The sequence below is a fragment of the Polistes dominula genome, unplaced genomic scaffold (genome assembly GCF_049000335.1).
Source record: "Polistes dominula isolate Pdom_NZ unplaced genomic scaffold, Pdom_raw_medaka contig_24, whole genome shotgun sequence".
Taxonomy (NCBI): domain Eukaryota; kingdom Metazoa; phylum Arthropoda; class Insecta; order Hymenoptera; family Vespidae; genus Polistes; species Polistes dominula.
In genome coordinates, this window is record NW_028301150.1 from 6,692,066 (window position 1) to 6,715,976 (window position 23,911).

A 23,911-nucleotide genomic window follows, 5' to 3' on the forward strand; every position below is an offset into this window, starting at 1 on the left:
GGTAGGGAAACGGTATGCTCGGGAAGGGGATGAGAGAGGAACATAAGCGGAATAACAGGAGGGTTTCGTACGGCAGTTGTGTTCGCGACACATAACGGTCCGTATGTAGTGTATCTGTTTCCCTTCTTGCGAGACAAATCAAATTAAATTTGATTTGACTAAGTTAACAAGAAGAAAAAAAAACGTTAACAACTACAATTACCACTACCACTAACCATTACCACCACCATATGACCATTACCATCACCAAACCACTTTGACACTACGTGAAGAAAGAAGAAGAAGAAGAAAAAAATAAGAGAAGGAGAGGAGGAAGGGAGAGAAGACTGGCGCAGGGCCAAGGAGGATTTCCCAACGATATAAAGATCACCGATCGTGCGGTATTCTTGACTACTTCTTCATCGTGCATCGTTGTATCAAGTGCAGTGTCTCATTGTCAGTGCATCATTTCTTTCTCTGTTTTTCTTTCAGTATCTCACTCTCTTTTGTATTTCAATAACCGTCAAATAAGTAATTTGAAAATTTTTTATTCTTTTATATACTCGGATTATTATTATTATTATTATTATTATTATTATTATTTAAATATAGGAATTCATTCGAATAATTTAAATTGATACACAATTTGAGAACATAATTTTATCTGTATATTAAACTAAATTGAAACACCATATATATATATTTAGTTCAATTATAGTATAAATAAATTCTCAGTAAATTTATTATTAATGATTTTCAATAATAATTACAATTATAATAATAATGATGATAACGATGGTGATGATGATGAGAGAAAACAATGAGAATAAAAGATGCATCGATATATATTAATTGTGAAATAATTAATTAATTATATTTCATATCAGTGAACTGACGAGAAAAGTGTGTATTGAAAAATTTATTGAATTAATATTTCGAGAAGACATCTGGTCAAGAAGATAATAGAAAAACGAGAAAAATATTAAGAAAGAGAGTGGTGGTACTACTCTTCGTATAAAATCGTGAGTTGTTTTCCCGCAAATTCAACATTTTCTACGTTTCCTCCTACAAACTCGTAATATTGAATGGGAAAGGTGTGATTCATACGTTGTCCCATTGTATATATCTATATATATATATAGATATATATACACAGGTATCCCAAACACGTGTTTGCTTCTTTAATAGTTACGATAATAAATCTTTCATTTTTTTTCTTTTTTTTTTCTACTGGTTTTTCCCTTCCCCTCCCCCAACCAAAAAATATTTTTACGATGATACGCGTTCCTTAACTATGCGAAACGTCATACGAAAAATTTTTTTCCCCAACTTAACACTTTTGTATAAAACAAAATTTTTAATTGAATAACATTTTTTTGTGTTTTATCATAAATTTATTGAACTCAATTATTATACAAATGATTTTTTAATTTATATGAGAATAATATTTTAATTGTGTTGATAAGTGACAAGATTATACTACTTGATGAGAAAAAAAAAATGAAGAAGAATTAGGAAAGGGTGGGAAGGGTAAATGAAAGTAAGAGTGTGTATGTATGTGTGTGGATGTGTTAGTTTAACGGATAAATAAATAAAACTATAGATTTTCACATCCTGCCGAACGAATGATGATCTTCTCTCTCTTAGGTGCCTCGGGGCTTAGTATATCCGGTCTGGTTATAGTTACTTGCGAAAGTTAGAATTTCCGGTACGTTAAAGTGTGCTTTGAACGACGACAACTAACGATAATATGACATTTATTCGATTATTTTTGAATGCATATATATATATATTTTTTTTTTTGAAATAATATAATAAATAATAAATAAACTTATTTTCTTTTCTTAAATTTGAAAGGAGTGTTTTATTTTTCCAATAAGCAACTAATATAAATAACATTATAATGATCGTATATAAATAATACATAAGGAATTTATATATTTTGAAATAGATTATATGAATAATAATTAAATTTATTTTTTTTTCTTAAATTTAAAACGACTATTTCTTTTTGTTTGTTTGTTTTTTTTTTTTCAAATAAACAACTGATACAGATAATATTATAATGATCGTATGTATAATACGTTCGGAATTTATATATTTTGAAATAATATAATAATATTCATGAATAATAATTAAAAGATAATATTAAAAAAAATAAATAAAATTAAACAATTGTTTGTTTTTCAAATAAATTGCTGATATAGATAATATAAGTACAATATGTATATTAAAATTAGAAATAAAAAAAAAATTTATTAACGTAAAAAAAAAAAAAAAAAAAAAAAAAAACAGAGCCCACACGTTTGCATCAATTTTTATTTCCAATCATTAAAACTTAAATAAAATAATTCTGAGAAAGTTTCTTTTAACGGAAACACGTATAGAATTACATCGAATCATACGGGTTGGTTGGAAAGTTTCTAAATCGTTTAAAAATATTATAATCAATTTTACACATTAAAAAGAAAAAAAGTTCCCGTTTATCTTTTTATAAATAATAAATATATTTTTCTCGTAAATGATTTATAATTACTTCTTTTTTGTTTTTGTAAAATAACGTATATCAAATATAACAACCATTTCGTTGTTAATATTTTACAATCTTATCAAATTGAGATTAGAATTGCTTTCGTTTTTTTTATTTTTTTTTTTAAGTAAAAGTAAATTTTTAATCAAAATTGAGATATAATTAGAAATGGCGTAGGATTGAAAAACAAATAGGTGATTCTTTTTTTTTTTCAAGTTTCTTTTCCCAATCATTTCTGGTAAACGGTTTAACGACTTTTGAGTCACCTTGTATAAACTATATGTACGTAAATATACATATACATATACATATACATAGATAAATAGATATACGTTTTGTCACCGATAGATATGACTCGAGTTCGAGTTTGAAAAAGAAACGTTTCATACTTTCACTTTGGCATAGGTGCACCATCGAAAAGATCGATTCTCAACCCCCCTCCCACCACCCTTCACCCCCTGCCTTCTCTTCCCCTAGTTTTCTAGACCGTTTGCGATCATGCGTGCCGGTACACGGGGGGTTTTACACATGCGCTTTCCAAATAAATATTCCATATATCTATTTTATCTGTTTAATGTAATTAGAAACTTTCTCAGATGAAATCTTATATATGTATATGTTTTTTTATCAATAATTGTTATCAATAATTATTTTCAACTAATCTTAATTGAACTTGATTCAACCTCGAAACGGTAAAAGACGTTTGCTATTTTTTTTTTAAATCTTTCAAATACTCATTTCTAAGATCGTTTCTAATACTTATCGTATATTCGCATTTTTTTTATATATTTCTCATTTAAATAAACCGCGTAGGAAGAAATCTTATAAAACGTTTGTTTTCTTTTTTTATTATCCACATATATCAAACGCATTTGTTTCTTTTGACTTGTTTATGTCGCTTCGCTTTATTAGTACATTCTTTTTTTCTAATTTCTAACGTTTTTCTAATCTCACAAAATGGTATTTAGAAAATTAATGAGACACATATATATATATATATAAATATACATCAAAAGTGAAATTAAATTTGATTTGAAGTATCTTTTTATTATCGTATAATTTTTTAATCATTGCGATTATTGAAATTTAACATAGTAATTTTGTATTCTGTTATTTATTTATTGTCACTAAAAAAAAAAAATACACGTAGAAAGAAATAAAATTTGTTTATACGTTAAACAATAAGAGAGTTCACGTATAATATACTCATGGATAATAAACGTAAATTGTTATATCATAGACTCGTTCGTAATATTACGTATTACATTCGCGTTGATGTAACAAAAGTGTATATAAATACACACATCGTAGATAGATATTAACTATATACTACATGAAAATGAAAAATAACGAAGATATTGGTTAACACCGATTAACCGATAGCAAACATTGTTATTAATAACTATATATATATATATATATATAACTATCGAATTATTTATTCGTTTAACGGGTATCAATCATCTTTCAATTACGTTTGAATCATTTTTTTCTTTTTTTAAATTAAATAAACTGTTTAATATAATCTATGAAAATGATGATAGATAGACACGTGAAAAAGATCCCTCGTGGAAAATTCACTCATCGATGATCTTTCATTTATTAATAATGTTCTATTTTCATATCGTTCATGGACATAATACTCTATGTCGTGTAATACGTTTATATATATATTGGTTTATCTACTTTGCTGTTTTCGTATTAAAGATATTGATCGAATCACTAATACACTAATACACTTATATATAGATTCTATCTATTTGTTCAAATAACATATCCAATATTATGTGACTCATCTCATTTATATTAATTAGGATTGTTTAATAAATTATATTGAAATGTGTAACTTATTCCATATAAATTTAATGTTAAATAATTATTATAACATATTACGTATTTCAATGTGGATTGTTAATATAGAAAAAGAAAATATATTAAAAAGTACTATATATATATATATATATAGTAAAATATATTAAAAAGTATTATATATATAATATTAAACAATTTCAAAATAAACAAAAATAACAAATACTAGTATTATAATATTTAAATTTAAATTAATACAAATTTCAATATTATATAAATTAATATGAAAGAATCTAGGAAACTATTTCCAAAAAAATACTTCATCATAAAAAATTCTTTGAAAAATTCTTTACCGATGTGTGAGTCAAGAAAATTTTGAAATTAAAATCAAAAAGGAAATAATCTATTACTATTTGAAATAATAATATTTCTATAAATAGTATACTTGAAATATATTGTTGATCATGTTTAATATCACGATATAAAACGTTTATTTATTAATGATATTAATATTATGATATATTAATGTATTTTTCGATTTATTCTTCTTAAAATTTATATTTATTATTAAACAGCATCCCTATCGTATTCTTTATTAATTATGATTGAACAATTTGAACTATTAATATACATTTATACATATAAACGTATACACACACGTATATAACATCGATCAAACAATGTCATACATAATAGCATACATAGCAAATAGGAAAATAAATAAAATCGTAATAAACATACGAGATGATATCGTAGCAATGTAAGATTACACATTTTCGAACAATATACCGGAACCATAACTGCTTATCAAATGACGTAATGAAATTAAACGTAGGATGAAGACAAAAATCATAGTTACAACTAGGAGAAAGTATCACGTTTGTCCTGTTTGGCAAGATCGATAATGATAACTTTTTCGAACTTACGATGATTTATATCAAATGCATACATGTATATGTGAACAATATATGTGTCCTCACATACATAAATATGCATGTATGAACGTGTCAATTTCGATCACGACGATGATTCTATTAAAAAATAAAAAAAAAAATATAAATATAAATTACAATATATATATACTAGGTTGTTCAATAAGTTTTTCGGTTCGATAAGAAAAACACAATTTTATGGTTTGAAATACACTTTATTATTCAGTATAATCTCCCTGAACATCAATACACTTGTTCCAACGAGATTCCAATTTATGAATTCCATCCCTGAAGTGAGAATCTGAAAGGGCTGTAAAATACGCTTTCACACCTGTTATGACCTCATCATTTGATGAAAAACGCTTTCCACGCATGATTTTTTTTAGGTCTGGAAACAGATGGAAGTCGCTAGGGGCCAAATCTGGTGAATACGGTGGATGCTCCAACAATTCGAACTTTAATTCATGGATTTTAGCCATTGTCAAAATGCTCTTGTAACACGGTGCATTGTCCTGATGAATAAGGATTTTTTTCTTCTGCAAACCGGGTCTTTTTTCACGAATTTTTTTCTTCAGCTGGTCTAAAAGGTTACAATAATATTCAGAATTTATTGTTTTACCAGTTTGCAAGTAATCCACAAACAAAATTCCTTTCGCATCCCAAAAAACTGATGCTAACACCTTCTTGGCCGATTTCTGGACACGAACTCGTTTCGGAGCCGAAGAACCAGGTTCACACTATTCGTTAGCCTCTTGTTTTGATTCAGGATCATAGTGATACAACCAAGTCTCATCCATAGTGATTAATCGACGCACAAAATTCACTTTATCCTTTCGAAAACGCTCTAAATGTTGCTGAGAAAATCGCATTCGAATGTGTTTTTGTTCCATTGTTAGCGAATGCGGCACTCATTGTGCACGCAGCTTTTTGAAACCCAATACTTCAGTCACAATATTGCTTACACTGTCCAATGAGATGCCTAGGGCTTCTACTAAATCTCTTTCAGTCACTCGACGATTTTCCAATACGATATCCTGTATTTTTTCTACGATTTCCGGTGTTGTTTCTGTTTTTGGACGTCCTTGACGTGGATCGTCTTCAAGGCTTGTACGATCAAGTTTAAATTCAGCAACCCATCTTTCTACTGTACTAATTGAAGGCGAAGAAACCTTATACACTTTCAACATTCGTTCATAAATTTTCTTTGCTTTTAAACCTTCAAAAAAAAAAAAAAAAAAAAAAAAAAATTCAATCACTGCACGATAGTTGATTTTTTCCATTGTAAAAAAATACTGTGACACGTCGATACTAAATGGCTTGTAAACAAAGAATGAATTGACAGATTGAAATGAAACTTCACACACGTACCTATGAAGTGTACCAACATAACAAAAAAAAATTTAGGCTAGTAGCAACGCCCTTTCTTATCGAACCGAAAAATTTATTGAACAACCTAGTATATTATATATATATATATATATATATATATATATTAGGTTTATATTAGGTATCATTAGGTTTATATTAGGTATTAGGTATTATTATTATATATTATAATATTATATATATATATATATATATATTATAATTAATTATAATATATAATAATATTTAATAATAATGTTATATAATAATAATTATATAATATGATACTTTTGGAGAAAAATCTAATGGAATATAACTGTTAACTATTTTCTCATTGTAAAATAGTCATCGAAAGATTTATTCGGAGAAGATCGATTTAATCGATTAATTTATTGTTCAACGTGACTACTACTTCTTCCTGAGAAATTGATCCTCGTCAAATGAATAATCATCATCTTACTCGAATACAACCTTGACCTTTCGTTGAAAAAGAAAAGAAAAAAAGAAACTGTTTATGGTTTAATATCATTTTTTGTTTTTAAGTTTTTGTTTCTAACCAGTATCTATTTATTTCTTTATTTATATTTCTATCTATCATTTGGAATTCGATTTAGGTGTTCATATAGATCTGTGTGTGTCAGTGTGCGTGTGTCTGTGTGTTTATGTTTTTAGATTAAAACGAGGAAAAATTTGATCGTAGAAAATGGAACATGGAATTTTCATTCGGGACAGTGATTCGAGTTGCGTGCAACTTGAAACTTGTTCGTGTTAGAAAAGTGGAAAGGTTGCGTCACCTTTTCATTCGTATAGCTAACTTGAATATATTTTTCTTTTTGTATTTTCTCTATCTCTCTTTCTTACTCTTTAATTTCTCGAATTGTTTAAGAAATGAATTCGATATTTAAAGTCATTTGAAAGGAAAAATAAAAAAGAAATAAAAAATAAAGAATTACACAAATATAATATAAAATTATTATTTCAACGAATAAAAAAAAAAAAAATCCAAAAAGAATTAAAAAAAAAAAAACAATATTTTTCCTTATATTTTTTCTCTCTCTTTTATTCTTTAATTTCTCAAATTGTTTAAGAAAAGAATTTGACAATCGAAATGTTTGGAAGAAAAAAGAAAAAAAAATAAAGAATTAGAAAAATATAATATAAAATTATTATCTCAATTAGTTAAAAACAAACTCAAAAAAAAAAAAAAAAAGAAAAAGAGAAACCATAACGAAAAATAATAATAAAAAAAATTATTCAATAACAATAGATTAATTATAAAATAATTTACAACGAATAAATTAAAAAATAATATCATCGATCAAATGTTATCATCGAAAATTTGGTCACCTTCAATTGACGAGAATAAAATTCCGTATGCGAGATATATCGAGGCTGGAATGAAGAAAAAGAAAAAGAAAAAGAAAAAGAAAAAGAAAAAGAAAAAGAAAAAGAAAAAGAAAAGAAAAAGAAAAAGAAAAAGAAAAAGAAAAAAAAAATTATGCACATGCATACAAACATATGTAAGAGCACAGAGAAAGACAACGTACGTGTAATAACACACAAGGATGGTAAAGAGCCTTGGCACGACCTTCGACTTCCGCAAGGGCTCGGGTTTTTCTCTGAATGAGCACGCGCAAGCGAATTGCATTTAAGAGAATCCCCTTTTTTCCTTTTCTTAAGGTTCTACCAAAGAAATGGCAATATGCAGTTAAAGCAGAAAAAAATTTAAACGACGACAATTTGAAGAATTCGATAACGTGTTTCAATGATACGTAAGAAAAAAAATCCTTTGAAAAAATGCGGATAAATGACGTATCAGGAGATTGATATTTATATATCGGTTCGATAAATACCCGAATAGTGATTCATTCAAATGTTGGAATTTCATCTTGATTGCTATGAAATTCAATAAGAAGTTCTGTGTCACCTTTTTTTGGTTTTACCATTTTTGGTAATATACCTTTTTAGGGTATCTTCTTTCCAGGCATTCAAGTAATAAATAAAAATATGTCTAAAATAATTAAATATATATATATAATATATTATACAAATATGTTTGAAATAGTTAAATATATATATATAATTCTATTTTTAGCTTAACACAAACTATATATAATATATATATATATATATATATTAGGGTGGGTCAAAAAAAATCTGATCAAAAAAAGATGATGAATATCTTTTGAACGCTTAATTTAATCGCCAAAACATAAGAAACCATTTTTATAGAGCAGTTAATTTCCTACAAAAATTTGTATTGCGCATTTTTTAATAGTCATTTATTGTCGAGTTATAAAATTCATAAACGAAAATGAAATTTGTCTTAAAATAATCAAACTTAAATCTTCAATATCATTCAAATGGTGAGGTTTACGGAAAAAATATAAGATACCTTTTTTGTAGAGCATTAAATTTACTACAAAATTCTTCTACAACATTTTTCTCTACAATCAATTAATGATGAGGTATGAATTTTATTCTATTGGACTGAGAAAAAAAATAAAAAACTGCAATGCGGAGGATCTTCCTATTAAAATTAAGAGCTCATATTTAGTGAGAATTTTAAGGTGTCTAGTAATCCATTTTTCCGTGTCACTTGTAAAAAAAAAAATAATTGATTTTTTTGACCCACCTTAATATATATATATATATATATAATTATTTATTATTATTATTATAATTTATATAATTATATTTATTTATATTATATATTTATAAAAATATAGTTATTATTATTAAATATTAGCATTAATAAAATTATTTGTTTCAATTTATACAATCGTACACGAGTTAAATTTAATACTTTTTCAATTTAATATAAAACCCATTCGATGGATTCACAAGTATGAATATTTTTCTAACAAATTTTCCTTAGAATAACAAACGATACAACAATGTTTATAATTTTATATTAATTTTATCTACATTTTGTAGAGTGAAATTTATCTATTTGGCAAACTACTAGTGCAAAGGATGGATTTAAAAGTTTTAAGGACGAGCTTAGAAAAATTCAATTTACTTTCACGTATAGAGTGCATATTTCTAGTATCAATATTTTCTTTAGAAATAAATAAATAAATTTATTAATTAAAGAAAACGTGTAATTTGTATATATATATATATATTCCGGAAATATTAAATATCGGTGCAACGTTAATTACCATATATCTGGTGACTCGATGATAATGACACCTGTTCGTAAACACATTAATGTTTTAATATTTTATTTTAAAATTTCTACAAATTTCTAAAAAAAAAAAAAATTGCAAAATATATTTATTAAAAAAAAAAAAGAAAAAAAAATGAAAACAATCAATCAAGAACGAAAAAAATATCAAGAAAGTAAAAAGTAATCGTATAAATATTTGATTCCACCGAATCGTTGATCAAAACCACTTTCACAGTTATTAGCATAGATAAAAGAAAAGAAAAGCAAAGAAAAAAAGACGTAAACAAAGAAATGGAAAACGAGTTCGTCGTTCGTGCCTTTCGATTGGCAAAAAAAATTTTTTTTTTTTTTTTTTTTTTAACGATCGTAAGGTAAATGTACGATAAACGAACGAGGAAAATTATTATTTGTTTTTTTTTCACGCGTTTAAAGATGAAATTTTAAAACTCGTTCGAGAAGTTGATTTGTTTTATTAAAAAGTTTCTAATCAAGAAGGTTTGCGATTTATTTCACAGATAGTCGATCATATTTTCCCCGATAATAATATCTTGTTTAACAAACTAGTTTTCATCAAATACTTTCCAACGATAATTTTTAAAATATACGTACATATATATATATATATATGTGCATTCTAAAATGGATCGTTCATAAACAAGTTAGAGATTTTGATTGGAAATTTATTTGAAAGAACGGAACTTGTTATATTCGAAATAAATCATTTTCGATAATAAATTTTCGTGTAATAAAATAAAAAATAAAATAAAATAAAAAAATAAATAAATAAAAAGCAACGAAATTACGAACGATTTGTTTTTTGTGCATCAAATTGGACCATTAACCTTGTGCATACGTTTCTTTATTTTTGTTGCTTTTTACGTTTGGTCCGTTAAATCTGCAAAAAATAAAATACAAAAGAAAAAAAAATTAAACGTTTATAAACCGGTATTGACTGCTGATCAATTTCATCTCGCTTTTGCCTTTCGATAAATATGTTCAATGACACGTGGGAGGGGATGAAGGGAGAGGACGATGACAACCGTAATATTAATTTTACACGCGTTAAAAAACGTTCATGATGTCGTAAAAAACATAATTTTTATCGAATTTTTGAAAATAATAAGAAAAAAGGGACATAATTGAATTATATGAATAATTAAATAAAAATAAATTCGTGTCATGGTAACGAACGAGATAAAAATATTTATCCAATAATGGGAAAAAAATCGTGATATTAATTTTGTACGCTTTAACAAACATTCATGTTTTAAAAAGAATCCTTTAAAAAATATCATTTTTGTAGAGATTTATTAAAATAGCAAGAAACGAAAAAAAAGAAACACAATTAAATTACATAAATAAATAATAAAAAAAAATTAAATTTATGTCATCGTATAATAAACGAGATAAAAAATATGTCGCAGACTACTTAACGCTTATGGTTAAAAGTGTTAAAAGTAAATATACTTAACTAAATTTTCGCGCAATTAGCAAGAAGATATAAGTTTAGAAAAAAAAAAAAAGAAAACAAATTCGAAAGAGGAACGATCGAGAAAAAAGAACGAAGTAATAGCAAGATGGACATGATGAACAGATGGGAAAGGGGTGAGTGGAAGAGGAAGGACGAAAGAACCGGTAAATGCGGTAATTCGAGAGAATCATCGAGATGAAAAAGAGAAGACGAGCAAAAAGAATAAAAAGAAGAAGAAGAAGAAGAAGAAGAAGAATTATGCAAGAGCTTAACTCGCATAAGTTGCCTCGACAAGAAGCAGCAACAGCAAGCAAGTAAGCAAGCAAGCAAGCAAGCAAGCAAGCAAGCAAGCAAGCAAGCAAGCAAGCAAGCAAGCAAGCCGGTCAATGCCAAGGTATTCAACCTCTGTGTTTATTCTACTCGACACGATGAACAACCACGAAGGATTTTTCATTGGGAACAAATTTTTTTCTCACCTCGGTCAAAAAAAAATAAAATTAAGGACAACTAACAAACAGTTACGAACATTTTAAGATTATTACTATTTCGTATATAAAAAAAAAGAGATAAAGATAGATAGTTAAATAGAAAGATAGGGAGGGAATATGATTTTGCAATAAAAAAATAATAGTAAAAAAAGAATGATATACAAAATATATATAAAAAATAAGAATGAATGGTATTATGGCTCTTCTTTACTTTAACTTTTCATGTACCATCAATAAATTTTCGTTGTAAATAATATTTTTAAGGCCACGTTACTTCATACCAAAAAAGAAATAAACAGAGAAAGATGGAATGTATTTGGCAATGGCTTGGATGGTCAAAGAAAAAAAATGTATAAAAAAAAAAATAAGAATGACCTTTGAGGTTCTTTTGTTCGAATTTTCGTATCTCATCAACCGTGTGATAAAACCGATTTTTCAAGACCAAGAATCGAAATACGAACTTACGACAGACGAAATTTCGAAATCGTGTAGATACTTTTTATTTTTATAAGTATTTATTTCTATTCATAAGAACGAACGATTGCATTGCGAATGTTTTATAAAAAGAATATGCAACAAAGGATTATTAAGGATTTAGTTTAGACATTTTTTTTCTGTGATCAGTGAATGAGAAATAATCGTTGAGTATCATTTAATTCGTTGATAAATTGGCGAAAGTGTATCGTTAATAATAGATTAAGTTTTATACAATATGTAACAAAAAGAAAGAGAGTAGAAGAGAGAGAACAAAATACTATTCTAAAAATGATTATTAACTCATAGTTCAACGAAATTCAATGAGATCACTTTTTGTTTGAGATGCAAGTGCTAAAAACACAAATCTGTCCAACTAACCCGGATATCAAATAAAATGAATCTTTGGATATTTTTATTTTTATATAATATTACACATACAATTATTTTGTAAAACAATAATTAAAACATTTAATAAAAATGCAACAATATAAAAATATTATTATTTACTAAATAATAGTAGTGTGTAATACCAATATAATTTAAAAAAAAAAACCTATCAGAAATTCTGTATTTTAAAATTATCCAAATATTATTTAACCAACTATTCAGTATAAAATTAATTGGAACACGTAATAATAATAATAATAATTTACTATAGTGTTCAAGATCGAAGTATAACAATAAATATTCGAAATATCTCGTGTATACATTATAAGATTATTTTTCTATAATTAATTCTAAGTTTGAGATTGATTAAAATTACATAAAAAAAAAAACCTGAAAAAAATGTAATGAGACTGACCTCAGTGAGAAAGAAAATAAACCACTTAGGCACGCCTAAAAAAGAAAAAGAAAACAAAATCGATCTAATCAAACAACTTGTAAAATGATCTACGATCAGACTCATGTCTAACCTTATCGAAACAATTCATTAATACATGATATCGGATAAAACATAGCTATCAGATGTCAGACTAATATAAATCACCGAGAAGGAGGAGTTCACCTATTGTATGGTGGTCACCATAGTCTGTAATAGATGGATCATTTACCATAATGATTAACTTTCCATTCTCGTATCCACTTTCTTCTATTTTATTTACGTATTTATAATATCATGCTTTTAGATACACTATGATTAGTATGATTTGAGTATTATTTATATAAAAAAAAATATCGATTACCTTGTAATGATTTGCCAATTAACACGTTCAACGGGTGTGTAGCGTTAATTATTTTCATTTATTATTTAAGTATTTAAAATTTGAATTAAATCTATCATTTGTTTCTAATCACACGTTTCGATCATACTAATGTCATTGATACAACGTGAGATATATTATTATTATTATTAAGTTTTTTTTCATTGCAATGTTCTATAATAATTGATTTAATAATACATTTGTTATCGTTAATAAAATATATCGAAAGCAAATATATATTTATTTTATATACATTACTTTTTAATTAATATTAATCAAATAAATTGGTATAAATATTTTCTTCGACATTTTTTATCGTTAGATTACTATATATATTATTATCGGTATATACATACTTTTGAGATGACATAATTAAACATAAAAATATTTCCTGCTGTCAGATGAAAAAATAAGGTTAGATTTAAATTTAAGTTAAGGTTTAAAATTAAATTTAAAATTAAAAAAAAAGAAAAACAACTAGAAAGAAAGGGAACAATTACGCGAATAAAATAATGTGTATTAACTTAAAGTATAGAAATTAAAATTATTATTCATCGGAGAGATAATAAAATGCTATCGGAATAATATAAATCGTTTGGAAGAAATTGAAAGGTTGTTAAAAAGTTCGAGCTATCGAAAGGGAAATAATATCACGATGCGAAACAAAAAGGAAAGTATAGTAATAGTAATAGTAATAGTAATAGTAATAGTAATAGTAGTAGTAATAGTAATAGTAATAGTAGTATTAGTTTAGTCGAAGGTGTAAAAAAAAAAAATCAATTGAATAACGGTGAATCCGGAACTCTTACATCGTCCTTGTAAATAACGGATACGGGCAAGTGGAGTAACCCCCATAATAACGTTACGCACGACGTACCGTTTCCACGTTATTTCGATGAGAAAATGAAAGAAATTAAAGAAAGAATAGTCTATAAAAAAAAGAAAAAAAAAGGAAAAAAATTGACGAAGATAATATAATTCTACAATTATCAGTATTATTCGAGAGAGAGAGAGATAGAAATATCAACGAATTATGCATCAATACGAATTCCCATGCATTTTTATCTCATTTTTACCTTCTCTAATATTATTATAAGTTGTTTTAATAAGTATTTCTTTTTTTTTCTTAATAAAATATAAAAGTATACTTACAAATATATATTTTTATATTTTTATATATTATTATATTATATATATATTTTAAATAAAATATATATATTATATTGTTATTGTGGTTGAAGAAAACTTGTATGAATTCGATTTTCAACATTGATAATAACAAAATATTTTATCGGAAACATAAATTTGAATAGTTACAAAATTTTTCATATATCCATTAGAAACTTTTGATTGGTATATATATAAAAAAAATCGTATTTGATTTTATCGTAGGATCTTGAAATATCCTTGAATCATCGCAAGATATTATTACATCATTTCCGTGCAAGACCCGTTTCCGACTAATTCGATCGAAGCCTAAGTAAATTAAGAGAGATCTCGGTGGTTTAATATTGCTAAAAAAAAAGAGAAAGAAAGAAAAAAATAGAAATCGCAAAATTTCACTATCACAAAATATTAAATTAAATATATTACTTATGGTGTGGCAAAATTAAAGCTTATCTATTAAAACAATTATACGAATATTCTTTTACAAATATTGTTATTTTATTGTCTATTAACCCCCTCCTCTTTCCCCTATTATCAAATTGACTGTTATCTGTATAAAAATTTCAAAAAAAGAAAAAAAAAAGAAAAAAAAAAAAAAAAAGAAAATAAATCAAACTTTTGTTAAAGACGGTACGAATAGATATATACTTCCTAAACGATCAGTAAGGTAGTGTTAAGAATCTGTTGAGGAGATCAAAATCCGGATGTTAAGGAAAGATAGATGGAGAGAGGGATGTCAAGGGGGAAGAAGGGGGGATAATCGATGAGAACCATCGCAAATCGAGAGTACGTAGACTCGCGACGAAGAACTTCCTCCTTTCAAACTGGTACACATAGACACCATAGATGCATTCACGTATATACAATTATGTATACAGAAGAAATGCATGCACACATACTCATACGTTCATTCGTATATACATGAATGTATGTATAGATACATTCATGAATAGATACATATACATACAAACATACAAATATATGCATACACACACAGAGGAAGATAAGAGAAGTTTATTTGTCGATGCAATGGGTGGTTTCTTGTTAAATGGTCAAGTTACTCCGCCTTTCCGTACGTCCTTGGCGAACTGCCGGTGCATGGACTCTGAGAAAGGCGATGAAAATGGTGCCAGTCACGTGTACCATGTCGGTGCGAACGCTCGCACCACGTAAGTCGTCTCTTTCCCTCGGCAGATCTCGAATATTTCGAGAATCCAAGTCGAAGTCGAAGTCGAAGTCGAAGGGAGACGATCAACCAAACGGAATCGAATAACAAGTATTCTTGTATGATTTATAAAAAGTTGTCTTTAAAATCAATGGTTAATATATACGAGAACCATAAAGTGATTCATAAGTGATTGTAAGCGAACGTATTTATAACATTTTATAAAAAGAAAGGAAATATCTTTTTTTTTTTTTTGAACGGTAGAAGAGCAATTATTTAAACGAATCGAAATTAAATAAATTAATTAGATAGAATTAACGATAATTCGATAATCCTATAGTGAATCATGAGTTATCCTAAACGAACTTTTTTTTACAAAATTTTATAAAAAGAAATAAAAAAGAATCTTTTATTTTTAACAAACCAAAATTAAATAAATTAAATCAATTAACGAGATGAAATCAACGATATTTCGATTATCCTACAGTGATTAATAAGTAATCCTAAATTAACGTTTTTACAAAATTTTATAAAAAGAAAGAAATGGTGTACTTGTTTTGAGAAATCAAATTTTTTGTTTAAATCCTTTACATTTGAGAGATTTAAAATTATATTGTGAGAATACGCGTTTTGAAATTAGTTACGTGATAGACAAAGATAAAAAGTTGTCCATACAGGGAAATCGCTATATATATATTTCATCTATTTTTCTCTTTTTTTCTTGTTCCTAATGCTTAAAACTTCCGTATCTGCGAAGGAAGTGCATTACATTGGGTGACATTTAAATCACCAGGATTTACAAAAGCATGCAACAACAAATCTTGATTTAAGGATCGTTGTTGTTTTTATTGTTGTTTCTTTTTTTTAAGCTTCCCCCTGCCCCGATTAATACGAGAAAAAAGAAAGTTAATTGTTATGAATTTTCTTCATTAGGATTAAATCGTTTAAAAAGAGAATATTCTATTGAAGATACATTCGAGAAAAGAAGTAATTTGATTCGTTAGTTCCGTGTTAGATAAAAAATTTATGTTGAACAGAAAAAGAACGTGTTTGTGTATGTATTGTGTGTTCGTGTATGTGTTAATGTTAACAAAAAAATATATGAATAATGTGATAAGCATTAATTACTCCCAGTGGGTCAATCAAAATAATTTCTGAAATATATCGCATACTATGATAATAATACAAATGATTACAATTAGCATCATTTTTATTATAATTAAAATGCATTTTCGAAAATTATTTAAAAGAAGAAATTAATCGATTCGTTAATATCACGCTAGATTAAAATTCACGTGCGTGAAAGGAAAGAGAGAAAGTGTGTGCGCGTGTATGTATTAAAAGAAAAAAAGAAAAGAAATAATTATAGAACGTGATATATGTTTTCTTCCGTTGGATTATGGCAAATAATTCCTAGAATATATCGCAACTGATTTATCTATTATATTATGATAATAATACAAATGGTAATTTTCATAATTTTTGTTATCATTAAAAATATATCTTAAAGGATATTATTCCAAAAAAAGAAAAAAAATATTCAAAAAAAAAAATAATTCAATCAATTCCGCGTTAAATAAAAATTTCTGAAAGATAATGTTAAGGATAAAAAAAAAAAAGAAAAAATATATGTTAAAAGATAAACGGAATGTGATACGCGTACGTTTGCCTTCAACATAATGGTGTTTATATCTCCCCATATATATAAATATGTTTTATATATGCATATATAAACCCTAAACTTTATAGAATATATCGTGACTCGTTTATCTATTATAATGGATGCTGCAGTTTATACGATAATGCAGCAACCAGAGAAAACGTGGAATCGTGCAATACTCGTCGTCGATTAGGTTCGTTATTCACTCTACGAAGAGTTGATTACGTTCAAAAGTTGCTTGACTATACGAAGTATCCGCTCTTGTTGTTGTTGACCCGTGAACATTTGTCGACTAAAGAAACCAAACGAAACTAAACGAAAGAACGGAAAGGGACGGAAAGAACGTTCACCGATTGCTGTTTGCAAGCAGAAAAGGGGCGTGGCGGGCAAAAGGCTCACGAGATATTTTCTGTTATATCTATTTTATATTCTTACGATTGTAAATTCAATAGTAAATTGATCTAACTAAAATAAAAATTCTAAATTTAACCCTTTTAATAATATCGAATATAATTTTAACCGAAATATTTTGTAAAAACGTGAAATAATTTATTATTAATGTACGACTAATGTTTTTTTTTCGTTGATTCATATTATTATTATTAATCAGATTTAATAATAAATGATATATTTAATAATTAAAATTCTTTTTTTTCTTTATTATATAATTTTCATGTGACACGATATTCAAAAGCAATAATAATCAATAAGCAAATTAGTATTATATTATTTTACATGCACATTGACAAACACGTGCTGATAACTTTTATCAAACGCATATATGAGTCAAAGGGTTAATTCGTTCAAATTTGAAAGAATTGTAATAGTTTAGTTGGTACCTTCGAAAACCGAACCAAGACTTTCGCGTCTTTCGCATCGAACCGTGACGTTAGTTCTAGATCGTTGAGGATTTTAAATATCTTTTAAGAATTAGTTGTGTTACTTTAATTAACGAACCATTCTTATTCAAGATCTTAACAATCCGGAAACGTCTTGTCAAGAACGAAAACTTGGTGAAATTAAATGCAAATTTATATATATATACACGTGTATAATTGTAATTACGTAAAGATTTATCATCGTGAGAATACGTGTTAATGTTACACGATATTCCAATACCATTTCTATAACCCAATGTTATCGATTTATTTATTTATTTTTTCACCATAAAAATAATAAAAGACGAGTCAAATGTTTTCCATAGACAATGTAATCGATACCTTTTTTAAATTTTTTATATATTAATATTATATACACATAAAAGAAATATAAATAATTGGTTATGAAGGAAGAAAACGTAGAAAGTTAGAAATATTGCAATTAAAATAAGTTTAAGAATAAGATAGAAATAGAAGATAAATCATATGAAGAAACATATGTGTGATGATTTTAATTTTTGTTGTTTTCCTTTTTTTATTTCAGATGACTCGGCAGGCAAATTTCTCGAGACGATTAGTGCTGATCGTAGCATTAACTGCATGCCTGACTATCGTTCAATCGATTAAGGCAAATGATGAAAAAAAGAAGAAGCAAAGAAGGACGTTTTTGGTCATAGAGAAAGAAGACACCTGGGAGGTGTCGTTGATGTTTCGTCCGATCAAAAACAATTGTCTAATAATACACTGTTTAACAACAATTATAATATCAGCAACAACAACAACAAGTCACCGAGTAGTAAAAACAACGAAATAAACTTGGAAAGCGGAAGGAAAGTATCTCATAGATTGATGGGAGGTCATTTGCGCGATGACAGGGTGAAAAAAAGAAAAGATGATAAATTATTGACGGATGATGATATGTTAGGATCGTCGGCTGGTAACGGTAAGGAAACGAAAAATTCGCGTGGTGATGAAGACGACGAAAAAAAAACATTGTCTCAGCAAGTCAAGGAGGGCAAGTACGGTTTGATACAAAATGAAATTTACGATGATAAACCTAGACGACCTGGTATAATAAGTTATCTAGATAATCCCGAAGTACCTAAGGACACCATTGAGAATCTCGGTGGTCTTGACGAGGACGAAATATGGTTTGCGGAAAATCACGTGCTTGTATTAAAGGGTGGTAATTTTGTGGACCGTGGTCAGACCAATCGACCGATTATCAATCATTCCGATGATAAGGATAAACAAAAATGGAAACCTATTGATAATTATCAAGCACCGAGAAGACAAGTTAAAATACCAGACAAACCTAAAGTACCACCACCGTTTCCGGTACAACTGAAGGACGGAGGACCGATACAAATTATTGGAATTAATGGTAGTAGCAAGGAAATTGAAAATGCTACCTTGGATCGTACCATGGATCCTTTTTATGGAAAAGGTATTTTACCTGGTGATGGTCCGTTCTTTACGGTAACTTCGAACGGTACTATCGTAGTACCAGATTTTAATTATTCGGATAATTCTACGAACGATGAGGATGTTCAAGGACCTAACAATGTGCCAAATGACAAATCTGAAGAACCACCTGTTTTTTATCACGCTATACCACCTGGTGCTGTTTTCGTACCACCACCTAGTAATCGAACCGATTACGACGACGAGGATCAATCCATCTATTATCCACCACCTTACAGTTTCTATTATCCGCAGGATAATACAACGGCAGTACCACCTGGTCCTTTAGTACCTGGTATCATTTTACCACCACCGCCAGATTTCTTTTCGCCGCTGGAAGAAAAGAAAATAACAACAACGACTACAAAGAAGTATAGTAAACGTCCTAATACATCAATGCTACCTAAATCAAGACCCACTTATCTTCCACCGAGAAAACTTACTACGAGAATACAATGGGAAAGTACAACAACAACAACAACAACTACCGTGCCAAAAATAAGTACAACCCAATTGTCACGTACGAGAACTTATGTTACAACGATGTTAAAAAATGTAACTGGAAAACCTGTAACAAGAATTCGTCCTAATAACGTATCACCATCTTACGTACAAGTTACGACGAATAAACCATCGTCTGTTCAGAGAAATACTAAATATTATACAAATAGTCGTCCATTGATAGAAAATAAAATGACCGAAACTAATACGGAAAATAATATTCAAACGTGGTCCAGATCTACAAATGGTAAATCTATTCCAGTAGTGACTTATTATGCTACAACAACCCCTTCTTCCATCGAAAAATCCGTGGAAGTGACACCGGCTTCTATCAAGAACGTTATAACGACCGTTCAACCGGGACAACAATTACCTAACAGAGCATCTTATTATTTCTACGAAGAATCTGACGATGGTAATGTCGCTAGTACCGTAGAATCTGCTCCAGTTTATCATCAAACTACTACGGAATCTCCATATTACAAAATCGAATCACTTTCTCAACAACCGAGAGAAGAGAAACCATATTATAGCATTGAAACCAATTCACCGAAGGACACTTCCAGAGATTACAACGTTAAACTGATAGATACTTCAGTTGATAATCCTCAAGTCTATCAATACCGAGGTTCTGAAGATTCATCGACATCAACGAAATATGATTCAACGTTGATCAGAGGACAAAATGAACAAATGTTGGCAGATCGAGGTCAAATTTATTATCAAACGATAACAGCAACTCAACCCCCTGTAACGTTACAACGATCCTATTACACTACCCCATCGTCTCCAATATATTATAAAGAATCGGAAGAACGAATAGAAATTGATAAGAGACAAAAAATCAAATCTAAACCAATTTATCAATACAGTTTCGAAATAGCTGATTATTCTAAAAGAGGTCAAAACCAAAGACCTTATTACACCCAACAAAACGAACAAGTAACGTATGATTATCAGACTGTCAAATCAAACGATTATCGATACGATTATGACACCGATCAAAGGAACACCGAACGTACGAACAATGTACCCTACAAAATTCAAAGTCCCATTTATCCTTCCACAACTGGTAGGCCAATAATAAACGTTACACCTAATCCTCAACACGCATATTTCACGCGACAAGAGGAAAGACTTTTGGACGATGTCACGAAAGAATATTTTACGATATTTGGTAAGAAAATTGGTGGAAAGGATATACCGAGTACTACACCAATTTACAATAAGGCCAATCAGGTTACCGAGAAACCTGATTACGAGGTTAATACTTACGTATCAAATAATTATAATGTACCACCACCACCGGAACCTATTTATACAGATCCTGTATATTACGATCAAGAAGTACAACCACCACCACCAAATTTAGCAAGCGATACTCAAGTTAATTATCGTCGACCATTACCACCTATTAATCCAGACAGCGAATTGGTCGAGGTGTTTGATCCTAAACAACGTGGTCAACCTCGACAACAACAGTCACAACGATTACAACAACAACAGCAACAGCAACAGCAACAGCAACAGCAACAGCAACAGCAACAACGACTACAACAACCATTAATTCCCCTTCACAGTGATATACTAGTTAATTATCGTAATCCACGTCCACCGATTAATCCTGACGCTGAATTTATTAATCCTATTTCTATTTCCAATCAAGGTACCATTAATTCCGACAAAAGTAGTGCGTATTTTGCTTATAGATTTCCAGGTGACGGTGGTCATTTTTATTTTCTTACACCTCAAGCAATTAGACAAGAACAAACTAGAGAAGATATTGGTGCTGATGATGATGATGATGGTGGTGGTGGTGGTTATTATTATCCAAAACCGAGAGGTCCGAAATTTTTACGACGTAGAAGAAATCCTGGCAAATCATAAAAAGAGAGTTTCCACTTATCGTTTTAGTTAAAAATTCCCTACAGGCAGTTGTCCCCGATGCCATATGTATTAGAATGTTATTATAGTGCCGAGAAGATATGTGTGTCATAATTGTAAGATCGAAACTTTCGGAATATTTATTTGATGTATTTGTAAATATCAGCATGTATTTAAATGTTAAGATTAGTTTGTTAGGCATATTAAAATATTAAGTTATGCAATTTAGAATTTAGTTAAACACTTTTTCCTTACTTCCATTAATATTTGACACGGATTAACGAAAATCTATTACCCGTGCGAAACTCTGAGTACATTGAATGCTAATAAATTTGGCCAAAATGTACTTGCGCATTGTCTGTGATTGCAATGTATACTTATAATATGTATTTAGATCGTTATATGTGTACGTTACGATATTTAATTAACGGGACAGATTAGTTTTTCCTTGATATCATAATTATTACTATTATACGAGCTATTCAATAATTGTTGGTTTTTCTTTTTCTTTTTTTATAAATATATATATACGTACTATGTCGTTATTGTATTTATTTTTATTGTAACGTTTATGATTACGAATATCAATTATTAAGATAAAAACTTCCCACGGTAGTTTTGATGATTTTTATTCTGAGCTCCCTTTTAATAGACTGTATATAGTATACTAATTTTACTTCTTCAAAAATGTCTAACTAATAAATAATTTATTATATCTATATATGTGTAAGAAATATTTAGAAATCTTTTGAATTATTCTAATGAATACAAATTTATGTGTTTGAACAAACGTAAGATAATAAAAATGTTTGTATAGTTGTAATATTCTACAAATATGTGTACGTATATTCCCATAGAAAGAATATATCTATTCAAATGTTATGTGTATACTGAATTTTACAGAAGCTTAAAATAGAAATGATCCTAGATTGCGAACAGCCATGTAATGTGAAATGAAATTTGTTCACTTATAATTAATGATGGATAATAAATATTGTAAAACACTTACCCGTGTCGATTTCTTGCGTCTGTGTTGGATCTGGTAGAGGGTAGTCATGTAGACGTAGATAAACCTCCATCGCGCATTTTGCAGCCTTGAAGTAAAATGGATGAGCACGAAGAACATCTTCTAACCTCAGAAGGCCGACGTAAGATCTTAATGTCATTTTTCGCATACAATATGTGTGAAAGTCGAATTGATCTTCTATAATTTCTGAAAAGTGCTGTAAACAATAAGAAACGATTAGCGCACAAATTGTACTGAACCATATAAGATTGAATACAGTAGGTGATCGGTTAACAAATATAAGCCATTCAAAGATGATATTTGCTATTTGAACCATTAACCAATCCATTCTAATATTATAATAGTCTTGTGCATAACTCACCCTATCAATTTCATGACATTTTTTTAAAGCTTCTCCATATTTTCCAAGACGTTGATATGCGTGCGCTGCTTCCATTTGAATCCACATGCATTGCATTTCGTTTAGATTTTCCATCGCTAATACTCCTTCCCTAGTAAACTTCCCACACGTTTCTTCCGCTTCTTTAATTAAATTCGCACGTAGCATATATTTGGCACATTTAGAATTAATATATCGATCGGCAGTATCTAATCCTTGAGCTTCATCTAACCACTTGTATGCTTCTTGAACATTTCCGGCATGCTAGACACACAAAATATTTCTCATGGTATAAACACATTTTATTATATAATTTTTTCTATTATGTATTTCCTTAAATAACACAGTAACATTAACTTTT

General features: G+C 28.3%; 2 protein-coding genes across 2 annotated transcripts in view; one reads left to right on the forward strand and one right to left on the reverse strand.

Moving 5' to 3' along the window:
• Nucleotides 1-23,911, reverse strand: part of Naa15-16 (N-alpha-acetyltransferase 15/16) — a 50,711-nt gene that overhangs the window by 24,578 nt on the left and 2,222 nt on the right. Inside the window, exons 7-8 of the mRNA XM_015321131.2 lie at nt 23,533-23,814; nt 23,154-23,367 (exon numbers count right to left, since the gene is read on the reverse strand). Coding sequence (XP_015176617.2) covers nt 23,154-23,367; nt 23,533-23,814 — 496 coding nt within the window. The remainder of the gene's footprint in view (nt 1-23,153; nt 23,368-23,532; nt 23,815-23,911) is intronic.
• LOC107066580 (uncharacterized) lies at nt 62-23,152 on the forward strand. Its single transcript, XM_015321337.2, is given in 3 exon segments — nt 62-1,001; nt 18,840-18,935; nt 18,938-23,152. Coding segments are annotated over 2 exon segments (3,306 nt in total). The 5' UTR covers nt 62-1,001; the 3' UTR covers nt 22,148-23,152.